Source organism: Tasmannia lanceolata, unplaced genomic scaffold (genome assembly GCF_043159265.1).
Source record: "Tasmannia lanceolata isolate RefF3 unplaced genomic scaffold, GAP_Taslan_0.1 ptg000025l, whole genome shotgun sequence".
Taxonomy (NCBI): domain Eukaryota; kingdom Viridiplantae; phylum Streptophyta; class Magnoliopsida; order Canellales; family Winteraceae; genus Tasmannia; species Tasmannia lanceolata.
This window is the reverse complement of record NW_027518702.1, coordinates 5,054,098-5,071,941: the sequence shown is the minus strand read 5'-3', so window position 1 is coordinate 5,071,941 and position 17,844 is coordinate 5,054,098. Positions and strand designations below refer to the sequence as shown.

The 17,844-nt window shown below is 41.9% G+C and overlaps 1 protein-coding gene across 1 annotated transcript; it reads left to right on the top strand.

The window, feature by feature from the left end:
• The first annotated feature begins 2,688 nt into the window (after positions 1-2,688).
• Positions 2,689-10,686, top strand: LOC143857862 (oxygen-evolving enhancer protein 1, chloroplastic-like). The gene is made up of 3 exons (XM_077368381.1): positions 2,689-3,012; positions 8,335-8,635; positions 10,238-10,686. Exons 1-3 carry the CDS (start codon positions 2,767-2,769, stop codon positions 10,513-10,515), a joined length of 825 nt encoding a protein of 274 aa, XP_077224496.1. The 5' UTR covers positions 2,689-2,766; the 3' UTR covers positions 10,516-10,686.
• Positions 10,687-17,844: the final 7,158 nt, after the last annotated feature.

Below are 17,844 nucleotides of genomic sequence, written 5' to 3'. Positions count from 1 at the left end.
CCGGATTCCGGTTTGGATGGTCTGAGAAGACAACCGAAATGGGTTTGAGAACGAGGATGGGGATGGTTTTGGAGATTTGGCAAGGGCGAAGGTGATGGTGGAGGAAGGTTGACGGATTTAATGTCCCGCCGGAGGAGGCGAAGATGGTGGCTCTGTGGAGATTAAAATCAATGGTGGAGATGTGGGTTTGGGGAAGAGGGTGAAGAAGACGAAGTGGCGGCTGAGAAGATGAAGATGGTGGTGTCGAGGTGTAGATGGAGTAGGTGGGTGGTGGCTCGCCGGCGGGGATGGGTTGGGCTTGCCGGATTCCGGCCGGAGGAGGAGGCGAAGATGGTGGCTCCCCTTTCCTCTTCTCCCTCTCTCCCTCCCTCTCTCTCTCTCTCTCTCTCTCTCTCTCTCTCTCTCTCTCTACTCTTGGTGGCTGCCCTTATGCGGCTCCCCTGTTGGGAGAAGCCAACATCAATAAGCCACTCCACAACACGTGCATGTAAGCAAGACTGGTGCTGGTTGTGTAGAGAAGGAGATGTCCAATCGTGACCCCACCCATGAACCTTTAAGGTCTGCAAAGAACCGGGATACCATAACTCCTTACTCCCTTGGATCTTTGAATCCTTGAGCATGGTATTCCTACTTTGTTACCTAAGGACTAATATGTGTCAAATAAAAAGCACATCACACATATTCAATTCAATAATACTCAATAGATCTCATGAAATGTAAGCTTTTAGGGCACTAACTCTAATAATAGCAAATGACCAAAATATTGTTGTCTCATGACAAGTAACCAAAATATGTATACCTCATCAAAAATTACCAAATAACCTTATCTCTTAGAGAATAGCAAAAATACCCATATTTCATAAAAAAAATTATCAAAAAACCCTTATTTCATAAAAATGCCAAAAACACTCTTATCTCACAAAATGGCCAAAATATCCTTATCTCATGGAAAATTGACCAAAATATTCCTCCCTCATAGATAATAACAAAATACCATTATAATGGCCAAACACAGCCTTAGCTTACTTAATGGTGAGTAAGGACGTTGAGAGGGAGAGACATGAGAGCCACAAAGTGAGGAAACGGTAAGAAGAAATTGAAAAACAAGAAGAAAAAAAATTCACTCAAAATGTAATTTATATTTTCTATATTTTAACCACTTCGAACCCTCTCACCACTAATGTTCTCTCAATTTTCTCATTCTCCTATCCTCCATACCTACCCTTCTCTTGAAGATCCTACAAGAATACTTGGTACCTGCAAAACACTTGGGGTTCCTGAATCGATCAAATGATGCATATAAAGGAATACGGTAAAGAGTTCAGGTTATGGTAATCCTAAGAACACGCTGATGTTCTCTCAAGAGGCTGTGGCCTTGTCAATTTTTGGTCCTCTGAATAACTTTTCTTGATTTACCGGGAAATATTTATACTCCCTTATAGTGGTGGCTGCTTATTTTCCAGCAACTTCCTTGTAGAGACTTTTCCATCTCCTTTAAGGAGAGACTTTTTCATCTACAGAATGAACTATCATACAGGTCCATTCACAATCAAATTAGGTCTGACCAGGATAACCTATCATTTAGGTTTGACTGGGATAACCCCAAGTCAGATCAGAATAACTCCGAGTCTTACCAAGATAACCTTGAGTTTGATTGAATTGACCCTAACGACAGCCGGAGCGAACGGAAAACAAGTTTTCTTTCCGGAAATGAACAGAAGAACAAGATTTCTTTCCCAGAACGACGAAGAAAGAGTTTCTCTTACCGTTTTTCTTATCGAGGCATGTTGGTTTGACGAAAATACGGAGTTCTTGTCCTACGTTGCACAGTCGAAGGATGCAGGTTCCTTCCTTGCTATTTCAAGTTGTCTTGTCACTACTTGATCATTTTTTGTTCTATTTTACAGCTTAAGGAGGCAAGCCGACAGTAGAAATGGAGTTTTCACGGCAGTAGGTGACAGACGAACGGAAAAAATGCAGTGGGAACAGTGAAAATGAGAGATGAAACGTTGGAAACAAGGTGAAAATTGGCACAGTGGCATTTTGGACTTTTGGTTACATTTTATTTATTTTTTGTACAAGGCAACTTTTTAATAACCATGATTTTCACTACTACCTGTTGACAATTTCAAATATTTCACACCACCCTGAGTCTTTAATAGGGGTCCAACTCGGGTCGGGTTCAACTCGAAAAAAGGTCGGGTCTAGTCGGGTTCGGGTTGAGGGTTTGGGTAACTCGACCCGAGTGAAACCGGACATTTTTTATGAAATTTGCTTTTTTGTAAGCTTAAAAACTCAGGTTGGGTCGGGTTGAACTCGGGTCGGATCGGGTTTGGGTTGGAGAAAAGGGTTCCTAGGGTGGGGTCACGTTGGCCTCAAGCCGACCAAACCCGATCCGACCCGAGTTGCACCCCAAGTCTTTAATCCTACTGTTTTTGGGGGAAAAAAACTTTCTCTACCCGCACACACCATATATAATGTGGTATTTCATGACTTTAATATTATGTCTCTTTTTAAGGAAACTGATTGGTCCCACCTACTTGATAATGCAAAACGCCCAAAGGAGAACTGCCGCGTGGCAAACAATAGCTTCAATCGACCAATAGGAAAATCCCTTATCCAATCCCCGTATCCTTCACACACCAAATCCACGCAATATTATTATTACTCTTCCTTGCTTATTCTCTCAATTGCTTTTAGCTTAAATAGGACGGGGGGGGGGCTAGGAAAATCACACACAGTCACGTAGTGGTGCGCTCAACAACAATGACATCGTCCCTTCAAGCAGTGGCTACGCTCATGCAGCCGACTAAAGTCTGCTTTTCTTCGGCTCGGAGCAGTGGCTTGCAACTCAGATCCACTTCTCATGTCTCTAAGGCCCTCGGCTTCGACCCAGCCGGAGCCAGGCTTACTTGCTGGCTGCAAGCCGACTTGAAAGAATTGGCTCAAAAGTACGCCGATGCCACCAAGATCACCGGCTTCGCCCTTGCCACATCGGCTCTATTCGTTTCGGTAAGGTCTCCTCTATTGACCCTTATACTAAGAAAAGAAAATTTTGCTTTGAGATATGAAAAGGACAATGATAAATTCCCACCCCTTTAGCATAATTCGCACTTCTTATAACGTGAAACAATTCACGTTATAAGAGGTGCGAATTATCCTCAGGGTGCGCGAATTTATCATCAACAAAAAAAATTGAAACTGAAAATTCATTAGGAAGAGAAATGATATAAAAGAGTAAAGAAAACAAAATTAGTGTAAGATGATCTGATTCGTGATAGCTGTAGATCTCTTTACTTCAAATAAAGATAGGAAAAGACTAGGGAAATGATATCACCACAACCATGTTTTAATTATTACTCGGAGCCTGCTTGTATTAGAGAATAAAATCAAATCATAGATTGATTGGGGTGGATTTTGGATTGATTGGGTTGGATTTTAGATTGATTTGATTAGGTGGTAGATTAAGGAAGAAGGCTAGATTAAGTAACAAGATTAGATTAGGATTATCTCCCAAATCATGTCATATCTCTTTCTATGTTTATCTTCTTTAGTGTTCTCTATATAAACACTCATTGGGCTTGATTGTAATGCATCCAAGAATAATAGTCAAATCTTCTCTCTAAAATTTAACATGGTATCAGAGCCAACGACCTTGGCTTGACCTCTCCACAAGTGCTTCCGTTCTCCGGCGGACGGCCGATCGGCCGTCTTTCCGAACCAACATTGATCCTCTTAGCCTAGATCTCGCTCCTCTTTTTTTTTCCCTCTTCTTGCATTCATCCAACGTATCCCTCTTTCCTTATTCCCTGCAATTTTAGTTTTGCTTCCTCCACTCACGCAGAAACAACAAGAAGATCCAAAGTTGAAGAAGGTTTATCTTTTGATGCTGCACAACTCATCTTATGCACACAAAAAAAAGGTGTATCCCCAATGTGATATTTTCACACGCCTTCCTCTTGTTCAAAGTGAAATCACCCTCAATATTTGATATCAGGCTCATCATTTTCCTTCCATTGGAACAATTGTCAATGTCATTTTTGTTCTACAATTGCTATTTGCTATCAAAAGCCACTAGTTGTCTCTTCTCTTTATCTTCTCTTCATTTTCATTCTCTTTATCTTTCAACTTCTATTTTCAACCTTTGATTTTCTATTTTAGTTGAGGTGCCTTTCTTCAAGGTGCGTGCATGAAATAGTCGCTCTACTCAGTTGAGGGCCCTCGATTCCTTGAGGTTCGTGCCTGAGAGAGTCAATTTCCATGAGTATCGGTACTTGCCGACCCATGATGCCTTGCCCATCGAGGCCCATTTTCGCCCATTGAGGCATCCTTTTGCCTATTGTGACCAATTTCCAGAAGGTCCAGTATTCAAAACCGGCCTAAAGACTGGCCCATTCCGGCTTGAGTCCAATTCGGTTCTTTGAGGCTCTGCGCGCCCCATCTTTCATGCAACACATTCTTCAACAACAGGCGACAATTCATCTTCAGCAATATCAACAACAGGCGGACATCAATCGTAACAGTGTGCATCAAAAAAAAATTACATTTCTTTTTGGGATATCTATTGTAATCAAACGTATATCGATTTCCAATCCATATACGTTTGAGGGGGCATACTAGAGAATAAAATCAAATCGTAGATTGATTGGGGTGGATTTTAGATTGATTGGGTTGGATTTTAGATTGATTTGATTAGGTGGTAGATTAAGGAAGAAGGCTAGATTAAGTAACAAGATTACATTTAGATTATCTCCCAAATCATGTCGTATCTCTTTCTATGTTTATCTTCTTTAGTGTTCTCTATATAAACACTCATTGGGCTTGATTGTAATGCATCCAAGAATAATAGTCAAATCTTCTCTCCAAAATTTAACAGCTTGTCTTTCTTTTTTAAGTGTTTTGGGTACTGTAATAACCTTTGACAGCTCTTTAAATACTAAAAGACAAGAAGTATTAGGGGAAATATCAAAACATGGTAATGCTTATATCATTTCCCATAGATTGCCCCTAACTTGTTTTGCTCACTTGCAACCAAAAAAGAAAAAAAAAAGCCTTTGTTTGGGATTTTGAGAATCCATTGAGTCCAAAATAATCAGTTTGTACTCAATTGGTTCTAAGAAAGCAAAACGAACAGGAATTTTGAGTCTAATAATCAATTTTGGACTCAAAATCCATTCTAAAAATCCAAAACAAACAGGCCCTAAAAGGTGATGGTGGAAGTGAGCAAAACAATCGGTAAATGATATTTACACCCATCCGTTCTTAATCGTAACTAGACCTGGCAAAATGGGACCCGTACCGTTGGTACACCCGGCCCGAAGGGGTACGGGTACCAATTTCATTACCCGCGAAAAAAAATACCTGCACCCAACCCGTACCCATGACCCGCGACCCGCGACCCGCGGGTTACCCGCCATTCGGCTTTCAACTTTTTATTCTTAAGGCCTAAACACTAAATGATCAAAAGGACCAAAATTAATCTGCTTGTAGATGCTTCTTAAAGTTGGTTGCATTGCGTGGTCTTGGGATCCATCAAACTATGAGCATGGTTAGGTGCTGTATAATGGTATTTTACTTCTAATTATGTCTTGTACGCATCTTAAAGCTTGCTCTTGGGCTATAGTTTGATCAAATGAAGGCTTGAAGTAAAAAATCTAATGGTGGAAAACTTCAGAAGCTTCAGATCAAATACAAAAAGAGGAGGCAAATGGCTAAGAGAACAATCATTGATTGGCTAATGAAAACATGGTTGTATCTCTTATCAACACAATATTCAGAGGGTGGCTATTAGGCCTTCTCCCTCTCTGTCCTGAAGAAATCTGAAAGGTCCAGCCATTTCCAAACTAGTTTTTATCTCATCATCAAGTAGCTAGAAACCACTCAAGTTTTACTGTCCAAGCTCTGTATTAGGTGCTGAATCTTGTATTTGGAGTTTATGAGCTCAAATCAATGTGCCTTTATTTAAGTTCCCTGAAATTGAACTTCCATGACCACTGGCTGCATATACACTAATTTCTCTGTTCTAAAAGGCCGTCGCCAAGGCTGCCTAGGCACTAGGCGCAGAAAAAACGTCCCGCCCAGGCCCTGGGCGTTTAAAAAAGCGGTCTCACCGCCTGGGCGTTATTAGGCGGCCGCCCAAGTGATGAGGCGGCCACCCAGGCCCTAGGCGTTTTTGACTTTTTGTTATTATTTAATGTTTAGTGCTTATGCATAAAATGGTTTGGATTGTTATGTATTCAAGTATTTGTATTTTATATAAAAAAAATGCAAGATATTATGAAAATATATTAATATCTTAAAAATAAATAAAAAAACGCCTCGAAACGCCTACGCGCCGCCTGGGCGGCCTGGGCGTTGGGAGGTCAGTCAGCCTCCCAGCTCCGCCCAACGCTTTTTAGAACATTGCTAATTTAATTCATATATGAGCCAAACAAGCTCAAGAATCACATGCACTTGTAGAAGTACAAAATTACACTGCACAACTATAATACTTGTTTTAGTTGCCGGGTTACCCGCGGGTATACCTGTTCCCGCCCAGGCGGGATCTGAGTACATAAAATGGCTACCCGTAGAATCACGGGTAAAACTACCCGTACCAGGCGGGATCTGAGTGCATAAAATGGCTACCCGTAGAATCACGGGTAAAAACTACCCGTACCCGTACCCGCCCGGGTTACCCGTTTGCCGGGTCTAATCGTAACTCCGCTAATTCAAGGTTCTTTTTTTCCAACAATTTATTGAAAGCTATTTGTGTATTTATCAAATTAGGGATGCGTATCCGCCTTCCAAGGCAAAAGTCCATGTAAATAGTTTTCTGCTTGACGTGATCCTCTTCATCGAGAAACAATAATAGGTGGGGTCCACTGCTTCTGTTGTCCAAACCATTTATCTGATTGTTCTCCCTATCATTCATAAGTGGGGCCATGTAGATGATCAAAACCATTCATCTACGCTACAATGACAGGCAAATCTCTTGCATCAAACAATCATAACCCTTAATTATTCATAGGCGGGTCCATGTTGCCAGATCAAAACTATTCATCTATGATCTACGCTATAATGATAGCAAGCATAACCCTTAGTCATTCATATATAGGTGGGGTCCACGTAGGTGATCAAAACCATTCATCTATCCTATGATAGCCAAATCTCTTGCATCAAAATATCATAACCTTATCATTCATAGGTGGGGTCCACTTGGGTGATCCAAACCATTTATCTACCCTACAATGATAGACAAATCTCTTGCATCATCCAATCATAACCCTTAATCGTTCATATATAGGTGGGTCCACTTGGGTGATCAAAACCATTCATTTACCCTACAATGATAGGCAAATCTCATGTCACAAAATCATATCCCTTAATCATATATAGGTGGGGTCCACTTGGGTGATCAAAACCATTTATCTACCGTACAATGATATGCCCTATATAAAAATCACTTTCATCAAACACTCATAAAACTTAGGGAACGTTTGGATACGCGGATTTTAGAATCCAGGTTTTTTGTTTGAAAACAGAGTAAAAGAGGGGTCATCATCAAGCTGTTGCGGCTGTCCTGGCAGCATTTCTTGGATTTTAAGGATTTTAGGTAAGAAAACCAGGTTTTAGAAATCTCATGATGGGGGAGAGGTTTCAAAAAGCTGGTTTTCTTACTTAAAATCCAAGAAATGCTGCCAGGACAGCGGCAGCAGCTTGATCATGAACCATCTTTTACACTGTTTTCAAAGAAAAAACCTGGATTCTAAAATCCGCGTATCCAAACGGCCCCTTAGATACGCAGATTTTAGAATCCAGGTTTTTAGTTTGAAAACAGTGTAAAAGATGGTTCATGATCAAGCTGCTCTATGCTGTCCTGACAGCGTTTCATGAATTTTAAGTGAGAAATTCAGGTTTCAAAAATATCTCCTGCATCCTATGATTTCTAAAACCTATAAATATAGGAGGATCTATTACTCTCTTGCTGATGGAAAGAAGGGCGAGAACTCAAAAATGACGGCTGGTCCGCTTCTTCTCTTGTCTTTTAGCTACAATTTTGAACAAATCCCGGATTCTAAAATCCACGTATCCAAACGGCCCCTTAGTTTTATGGATATCATTGACTTTCTTATATTTTTAAATCACCCATTTTACAATCCACGATTTCAAAGCATAGGATTGTCCACTGAAGAACAATAGAGTTCCACTATCAAAACAAGGGCGTGTTCAAATTTCATTTCCAAAAAACAGAATCAAAACATTTAGACATTAAAATCCGCACGACCCTGTATTGATAATGGGTCTAGGCTCCCTTTCTTCACACTTTTCTAATTGGTTTCTGAGACCTTTCAGGGAGCAAATGCCGAGCCAAAACCGCTAACCTTTGACGAGATACAGAGCAAAACCTACATGGAAGTGAAGGGGACAGGCACCGCAAACCAGTGCCCCATTATCGATGGTGGGGTCAAGTCCTTCGCCTTCAAGCCCGGAAAATACCAGATGAAGAAACTCTGCCTAGAGCCAACTTCATTCACAGTCAAAGCTGAAGGTGTAAACAAGAACTCGCCCACCGAGTTCCAAAAAACCAAACTCATGACTCGTTTAACCTACACCCTTGACGAGATTGATGGCCCGTTCGAAGTCTCCCCTGATGGTAATGTGAAACAATTAATTAGTCCATAAGCTTAAGCTGTTAGAGTTGGTGTTGTTTAATCATGAGTTTTTCTATGGTGTAAAGCCCTTATATAGTCCATTATTTTTCAAAAAGTAGTGAACGGCTTACAGCATGGGAAGATCCAAACAGTACATTTGATCGGCCACCACGTAAATAGGTTGTGCCAAAAATATCATTTCCATAAGATGATCCTAGCCCTCCGATCTTTAGAAGAATTGCATATAATGGAAACTTGTATAGATCCGAGGGTTGAGATCATACTATGGAAATGATATTTGGGGCACAACCTATTTATATTGTGGCCCATCCAATGGATGGTTTGGATCATCCTATGGGGTAAGCCGTACGGTACTTTTTTGAAAAATACTGGTCTATATAGGGTTACACCGTATAAAATCTCTTTAATCATGTATGCTTCAACACTCCCACTCACGTATGGCCCCTCTTTTTTTGGGTTAGCTGTACAAGTGGATATATTTGGATTTTAAATATCAAAGAGTTGTTGAGTTTTGAATTAGGAGCTTCCGTGGAAATAGTCAATGCAATTATGTTTTGATAAATGCGCTCATATATCTTGTGTTTTAGCATTGAACTGTCACATAAGTGCTTTTTGAGACCGTAAAGAAGCTTTTACAGCTCTTTAAACATAAAGGACAAGAAACATGAGCGTCCTTTATCAAACCATGTTTGTGTTGAAATCATTTCCCAAAAAAAAGGAACAAGCAAATTTTCACTATTATGAGATAATCAATAAGGATTTTGATATGCACAAAAATCCAACATTTCTACTTTTTTTTAGGTCTGCAACTTGGGTCGGGTTTTACCCGACCCGCATCGACCCAACCCGAAATTAGCTTGGCTTGGGTTCATGTTTCTCGAGTTTCGGGTCGAGCCGGGTCTACGATCCAAAAGCCCGCATGAATTTCGGGTCGAGCCGCGTTTGAAGGGGCCCGACCCGACCCGAGTTACTTAAGTTATAGAATGTATTTTTGTTTTCTAAAACTTTGTTACTTTAATAGTGAAAACTTAAAAGTAAAACTCACGCACGCAGACAATCACAGGGACTCTTTCCATCTTCTGTTCGTTTCCCCCCTTTAGCTCTAGGGTTTCAACTTTCAACAAAATAGTTAATGCACTAAATAGTTTGTTGTTTCTCTCATATGAGTATAATCATTTTCATTTGGTAATGCATCAATTTATTCTCTTTGGACTAGTTATTAGTTAATGCACTAAAGAGTTTGCCATGCTTGAGTTTTTCTACTTCTATCAGTTGAGTTGCCTTGCGAAACAAGAGTTTTACTTAAAAAACTGCGTCAACGTAAAAAAAAACCGACCCGACCCGAGATTTATCATGGGTAGTTCGGGTCGGGTTTGGGAATTGTGAGTTTTCTGGAAAAAAACCCGACCCGAGATATTTCTCGAGTAGGGTTGGATTCTTCAAAACCTGACCTGCCTAACTCGAATTGCAGCCCTACTTTTTTTACACTCGGTCTCTAAGCCCATGAGAAACAACCAATTACTCCAAAAGCTTAAGCTTAAGCTGCTAGAGTTGGTGTTAATTGATCATTAATACTTCAACAGGTACCGTCAAGTTCGAGGAGAAAGATGGCATAGACTACGCTTCGGTCACCGTCCAGCTTCCCGGTGGTGAGCACGTCCCCTTCTTGTTCACCATCAAGCAGTTGGTTGCGTCCGGAAAGCCGGAGAGTTTTGGTGGGGACTTCTTGGTTCCTGCTTATAGGGGCTCATCTTTTTTGGACCCCAAGGGGAGACGTGGGTCCACCTCGTACGATCAAGGTTTTAAATTTCGGCTTCAGAATGTGGTTCGGCAAAATTTAATTCGAAAACCGCCGAAATAGGAAAACGTAATATTTTATCCCGTAGGAAATTTCGGCTGAAATTTCGGAATAATATTAAGGCCCTGTTCGTTTGGGATTATGTGCCAACCTATTGTAATTATGGCAACTGATTGTGATAATCACCTATGATGAACATAATCTATTATCATATAATTGTGTTCTGTTGCATCATTTATTAAGTGATTAATCACACAACTTATAATGACCAAAACACCCTTAGATAAAAGAATTACATCTTACAAACCCCGAGGAAGTCTAAACAGAAGGGAGCCCTTGCAAAAAAGGAGGTGAAAGGGCTCTCCCATTGGCTGCACATCACCATGTTTGACTTTAACTCTTTTTTGCAAGGGCTCCCTTCAGTTTAGAATTCCTCACAAACCCCGCTGTATTTTAAGCTAGTGTGTAGATAACTTATCTACACTTGTTTGTAGAAACCGTTTTCTCTTGTTCAAATGCAATTACAAGAAAAAATACAATTACAAGTTACAACAACTGTTGGCAAAGCATGTTAAACACTCTGGCTATCTATATTAGCACTACCATGTTTTGATAAGTGCACAAACTCAGCTCGTATTTTCTGTTTAATTTACAACCACTTGGCAGACACCTTTGGCTATCGATATTGGCACTACCATGTTTTGATAAATGCACAAACTCAACCTGTATTTTCTGTTTTACAACCACTTGTCAGACACCTTTGGGTATCAATATTGGCACTACCATGTTTTGATAAGTGCACAAACTGAGCTTGTCTTTTCTGTTTTACAACCATTGCTGGTGTACACCTTTGTCAAAGCAAAGGGGTGCCCATTTCAATTTCTATGTATATCTAATCATCAGGGGGCTGTCCAAGGAGAAAAGGGGGGTTGGTTAAATCATTTTTCTTTTAAGGCCAATCGATTAGGGCTCTTGGGAGGGGGCTTCATTTGCTGATTTTGGGGAATCAAAAGAGAAAAAATAGCTGAGAAGAAAAGGGGTTTGAGGATCGACTTCCCGCCGGCAAGTCCTCATCTTCTCTGGCCCCTTCATGCCATTGCCACCGCTCACTTGCTTCCCTTGTAGCCACCACTTCCTTACCTAATCTCTATTACTATCTTCAACCTTTATAATTTCTAACCCTCAGATCTGCAGAGAGAGTGAGAGAGAGAACCCTAGAAAAATTGCAGAGGAGAGAAAGGGAGGTGGAGCTCCATCTCCATCTTCCCCTCACAGCCACCATCATTAATCACCAATACCTCCATTACAGCCATCATCTTCACCTTCTTCCACCTGATTTTCAACAAAAACCACATCAAACCCTCCCCCATAGCCATTAATTTTTATCTCAAACCCATCTCTAAATCCTTTAAACCCTAGATCCTGATCTCCATTTCAGGTAGCATTCTCAACCGATCTAAGGGCAGATTGTGAGATTTCAAAAGGGAATTACATTTGGGTAGCAAAAATGAGAGAGAGAGAGAGAATTGATTTTGAGCCTAAGACTATTGGACTTATAATTAAACACAATTTTGAGTCCAGTAGTCAATTTTGGGCTCAAAATCCAAAAACGAACAGAGCCTTAATTTAGGTCTAATAATTGGTTTGGACTCAAAATAATATGAAGTTAAAAAGGATAATCCTCATTAGCAAAACCCAATAAAGAAAGAATAGTTGCCAAATGGATCTAAGATCTTTCTACTTTTACAGAATTGTTTCCTTCGATCCAAGAGTAATGATAGCAGGAACAAAAAACAAAATTCTTGCAAACATTAAAGTACACAATAAATAGCATATAATATGAAAAGGAAATTAGACATAAGGGAGCCAAATAAAAGGCATAATATCAGAGGGGTCAAGGGTTTGTTGGAAATGACAGAAGGGGGTCAAAATTTGGATTTCGAAATTTCGAATGACGAGAATGCTCCTCTGGCAGAAACAGTGAAATGACTTAGAAAAAATAAAATAAAAAACATTTACGTTTTCCCTCCTCTCTCTTTCCTCTTCTCTCCTCTCGTCTCTGTTAAATTTATTTCGTCCTCTCCTCCCTCCGGCGATCTCTACGGCAATCACTCCGGCGATCTCGACCAAGGTGAAGTACGTATCAAACCTCGCATTTGAAGGAAACCCTACCTGATACGTCGTTTCCTTCCCTTCCTTTATTCAATCTCATTTTTATTTATTTTTGAAGAGGAAAATCAGGTTGAGAGAGATGCAAAAGGGGGGGGGGGAATCCTTTTTCATGCTATATGTTTTTGATTTTTTTCAGTTCATATACATGTCAGTTACTGCATTTCCTCCTACAGAGTAAAATAGTTGTAAATGCTTTTAAATGTTGTTTGTTGCTGCTAGGGTTTTATGTTTTACATTAATTTGTGAAATGGAGAAACGTTCTGCTGTTTATTTATTGTAGGGTTTTATTTTGTACATTAATTTGTGAAATGGAGAGATGGGATTTCATTTAATACATGCGTATCCACCTACAGAGTAAAATAGAGTTGCATGCTACGGTATTTGTTGATGCTATGGTTTAATTTTTGACGTTAATTTGTGGAATGGAGAAATGCGATTTTGTTTCATTTACATATGTTAATGCTAGGCTTTTAATTTTACAATTTGTGGAGTGGAGAAATGGGATTTCAAAATCACCTTCTTGAAAACCATGTAGAGCTCCCCTATATTGGTCTTGAAAACCCTCTTTTGGTACTAGTAGCTGGAAACACTTTTCTGTGAACTTGGGGACCATGTTAGGCAGTTGATGGCCCATCTATGGCGACTTCTTCTAGGTACTAATAACCCCTTTTTTGTAGCTGAAAACCCATGACTTTCAACTTCAGGACTTTCTTCTGGATTTGATGGACCCTCCAAGGGTACTTCTTCTACCCCATTTGAGTGCCCATAATCCCTTCTCTAATACCATGCATAGCTCCCCTCGGTTGCCCTTGAGAAGCCCCCCTTAGGTACTAATAACCCATTCTTTGTAGCTGAAAATCCATGCCTTTCACCTTGAGGACCTTCTTCTGGATTTGATGGACCCTCTGAGGGTACTTCTCCTACCCCATTTGAGTGCCCATAATCCCTTCTCTAATACCATCCATAGGTCCCCTCTATTGCCCTTGAGAAGCCCCCCTTACGTACTAATAACCTCTTTTTTGTAGCTGAAAACCCATGATTTTCATGGACCCTCAAAGGGTACTTCTTCTACCCCATTTGAGGGCCCATAATCCCTTCTCTAATACCATGCATAGCTCCACTCGGTTGCCCTTGAGAAGCTCCCCTTAAGTACTAATAACCCCTTCTTTGTAGCTGAAAACCCATGACTTTGAACTTCAGGACCATCTTCTGGATTTGATGGATCCTCCAAGGGTACTTCTTCTACCCCATTTGAGGGCGCATAATCCCTTCTCTAATACCATCCATAGGTCCCCTCTATTGGCCTTGAGAAGCCCCCCTTAGGTACTAATAACCCCTTCTTTGTATATGAAAACCCATGCCTTTGAACTTCAGGACCTTCTTCTGGATTTGATGGACCCTCCGAGGGTACTTCTTCTACCCCATTTGAGGGCCCATAATCCCTTCTCTAATACCATGCATAGCTCCCCTCTATTGCCCTTGAGAAGCCCCCCTTACGTACTAATAACCCCTTTTTTGTAGCTGAAAACCCATGACTTTCAACTTCAGGACTATCTTCTGGATTTGATGGACCCTCCAAGGGTACTTCTTCTACCCCATTTGAGTGCCCATAATCCCTTCTCTAATACCATGCATAGCTCCCCTCGGTTGCCCTTGAGAAGCCCCCCTTAGGTACTAATAACCCCTTTTTTGTAACTGAAAACCCATGCCTTTCAACTTGAGCACCATCTTTGGATTTGCTGCACCCTCCAAGGGTACTTCTCGTACCCCATTTGAGGGCCCATAATCCCTTCTCTAATACCATCCATAGGTCCTCTCTGTTGCCGCTGAGAAGCCCCCCTTAGGTACTAATAACCCCTTCTTTGTAGCTGAAAACCCATGCCTTTCAACTTGAGCACCATCTTTGGATTTGCTGCACCCTCCAAGGGTACTTCTCCTACCCCATTTGAGTGCCCATAATCCCTTCGCTAATACCATCCATAGGTCCCCTCTGTTGCCGTTGAGAAGCCCCCCTTAGGTACTAATAACCCCTTCTTTGTAGCTGAAAACCCATGCCTTTCACCTTGAAGACCTTCTTCTGGATTTGATGGACCCTCCGAGGGTACTTCTCTTACCCCATTTGAGGGCCCATAATCCCTTCTCTAATACCATCCATAGGTCCCCTTTGTTGGCCTTGAGAAGCCCCCCTTAGGTACTAATAACTCCTTCTTTGTAGCTGAAAACCCATGCCTTTCACCTTGAGGACCTTCTTCTGGATTTGATTGACCCTCCGAGGGTACTTCTCTTACCCCATTTGAGGGCCCATAATCCCTTCTCTAATACCATCCATAGGTCCCCTCTATTGCCCTTCAGAAGCCCCCCTTAGGTACTAATAACCCCTTCTTTGTAGCTGAAAACCCATGCCTTTGAACTTCAGGACCTTCTTCTGGATTTGATGGACCCTCCGAGGGTACTTCTTCTACCCCATTTGAGGGCCCATAATCCCTTCTCTAATACCATCCATAGGTCCCCTCTATTGGCCTTGAGAAGCCCCCCTTAGGTACTAATAACCCCTTCTTTGTAGCTGAAAACCCATGCCTTTGAACTTCAGGACCTTCTTCTGGATTTGATGGACCCTCCGAGGGTACTTCTTCTACCCCATTTGAGGGCCCATAATCCCTTCTCTAATACCATGCATAGCTCCCCTCTATTGCCCTTGAGAAGCCCCCCTTACGTACTAATAACCCCTTTTTTGTAGCTGAAAACCCATAACTTTCAACTTCAGGACTATCTTCTGGATTTGATGGACCCTCCAAGGGGACTTCTTCTACCCCATTTGAGTGCCCATAATCCCTTCTCTAATACCATGCATAGCTCCCCTCGGTTACCCTTGAAAAGCCCCCCTTAGGTACTAATAACCCCTTTTTTGTAACTGAAAACCCATGCCTTTCAACTGGAGCACCATCTTTGGATTTGCTGCACCCTCCAAGGGTACTTCTCGTACCCCATTTGAGGGCCCATAATCCCTTCTCTAATACCATCCATAGGTCCTCTCTGTTGCCGTTGAGAAGCCCCCCTTAGGTACTAATAACCCCTTCTTTGTAGCTGAAAACCCATGCCTTTGAACTTCAGGACCTTCTTCTAGATTTGATGGACCCTCCGAGGGTACTTCTTCTACCCCATTTGAGGACCCATAATCCCTTCTCTAATACCATCCATAGGTCCCCTCTATTGGCCTTGAGAAGCCCCCCTTAGGTACTAATAACCCCTTCTTTGTAGCTGAAAACCCATGCCTTTGAACTTCAGGACCTTCTTCTGGATTTGATGGACCCTCCGAGGGTACTTCTTCTACCCCATTTGAGGGCCCATAATCCCTTCTCTAATACCATGCATAGCTCCCCTCTATTGCCCTTGAGAAGCCCCCCTTACGTACTAATAACCCCTTTTTTGTAGCTGAAAACCCATAACTTTCAACTTCAAGACTATCTTCTGGATTTGATGGACCCTCCAAGGGGACTTCTTCTACCCCATTTGAGTGCCCATAATCCCTTCTCTAATACCATGCATAGCTCCCCTCGGTTACCCTTGAGAAGCCCCCCTTAGGTACTAATAACACCTTCTTTGTAACTGAAAACCCATGCCTTTCAACTTGAGCACCATCTTTGGATTTGTTGCACCCTCCAAGGGTACTTGTAGACACCCCATTTTGTTTTGTTTTAATCAACAAAGAAATTAGTGTGTTAAATCCATGTGAGAACCCCCTCTATCATTGATTTATATGTTTTAGGTCATTAATATCTTGATCTGACTTTACGGATCATCAATCGGGACAAAATAAGCTAGGGTCACTTCATAGCCCGGACCCTGATTCCATTCCGAGACCCGATTTCCGTAAATCGTTAGATCAATGGCAGATCTTGACCTGGGTCTAACCATCCAAAATCACCTAACCTCTCCTCTCATCCTAACCATCCAAACCTCACCTAACCTCACCTAACATCTCCTCTCATCCTAACCATCCAAACCTCACCTAACCTCACCTAACCTCACCTAACCTTACCTAACCTCACCTAACCTCACCTAACCTCACCTAACCTCCTATCCCATTCTCCTATAAATACCCTCTCATCCCACCATCCAGAGGAGAAGGAAGAAGAGAAGAAGAAAAAGAACCCCTCTCTTAGAAAATTCATCCCTCTCCCTCATCTCTTCAAGGGTTCGGCCATCCTTGCCGGATCGGGTGATTTTATACGTTGGGTGATATATATCAAAAGCAGTCATTATCAAGCAAGGAATCATCTTCAAGGAATTACCATCAAAGAAAAATCAAACACAAAGTGGGTTTCCAAAGAGGTAGGCATTTATTTCAATTCTATGTAGGGTCTGTTTTCATGCATATCTTTTACTTTAAAAGAAAAACCATGTTAGGAAGCATGTAGGGTCTGTTTTCCCCCTGGTTAGCCTCTGGTTAGACCCTGGTTGCACCCAGGTTCGCTGCTGGTTGCACCTAGGTTCGATGCTGGTTGCACCCTGGTTCCCTACTGATTCGCACCCTGGTTCCCTGCTGGTTGCACCCTGGTTCCCTACTGGTTCGCACCCTGGTTCCCTACTGGTTCGCACCCTGCTTCCCTGCTGGTTGCACCCTGGTTCCCTACTGGTTCGCACCCTGGTTCGATATTGGTTCGCACCCTGGTTCCCTGCTGGTTCGCACTCTGGTTAGACCCTGGTTGCACCCAGGTTCGCTGCTGGTTGCACCCAGGTTCCCTGCTGGTTGCACCCTGGTTCCCCTGCTGGTTCGCACCCTGGTTCCCTGCTGGTTCGCACCCTGGTTCCCTGCTGGTTCGCACCCTGGTGCACCCTGGTTTGTACCCTGCTTCCTCCTAGTTAGACCATGGCTAGTCTCGGGTTTGCTCCTAACTTAGACCCGACTCACTTGACCCTAACCATTAACCCAATCCAACCAAGTCATATCCCAACACAATCCGAGTCGCATGTCTGAATCCATTTGGCCGAATCTCATAAGCCCGCCCACTTTGAATTCCGAAAATTCAAACCCTTGATGATTCCAATATGCTCAATTCTTTGATGCAAATTCCCAATTCCAAAATCCCATTGCTATATCAATGTTTTTGAATCTCAAGTCCAATGCTCAAATACAAACCCGATTCCTTATCCAAATACCAAACCTGTTTTCCAAAATCCAAGCAACCTCCCCAGTGGAACTACGTGTGGCTTGATCCC

What these genes read in the sequence shown, in the direction of transcription:
- LOC143857862 (XM_077368381.1), top strand. Translation starts at nt 2,767, where the DNA reads ATGACATCGTCCCTTCAAGCAGTGGCTACGCTCATGCAGCCGACTAAA. An exon ending in CATCGGCTCTATTCGTTTCG is followed by an intron (nt 3,013 to 8,334) that starts GTAAGGTCTCCT and finishes GAGACCTTTCAG; the next exon opens with GGAGCAAATGCCGAGCCAAA. An exon ending in GTTCGAAGTCTCCCCTGATG is followed by an intron (nt 8,636 to 10,237) that starts GTAATGTGAAAC and finishes ATACTTCAACAG; the next exon opens with GTACCGTCAAGTTCGAGGAG.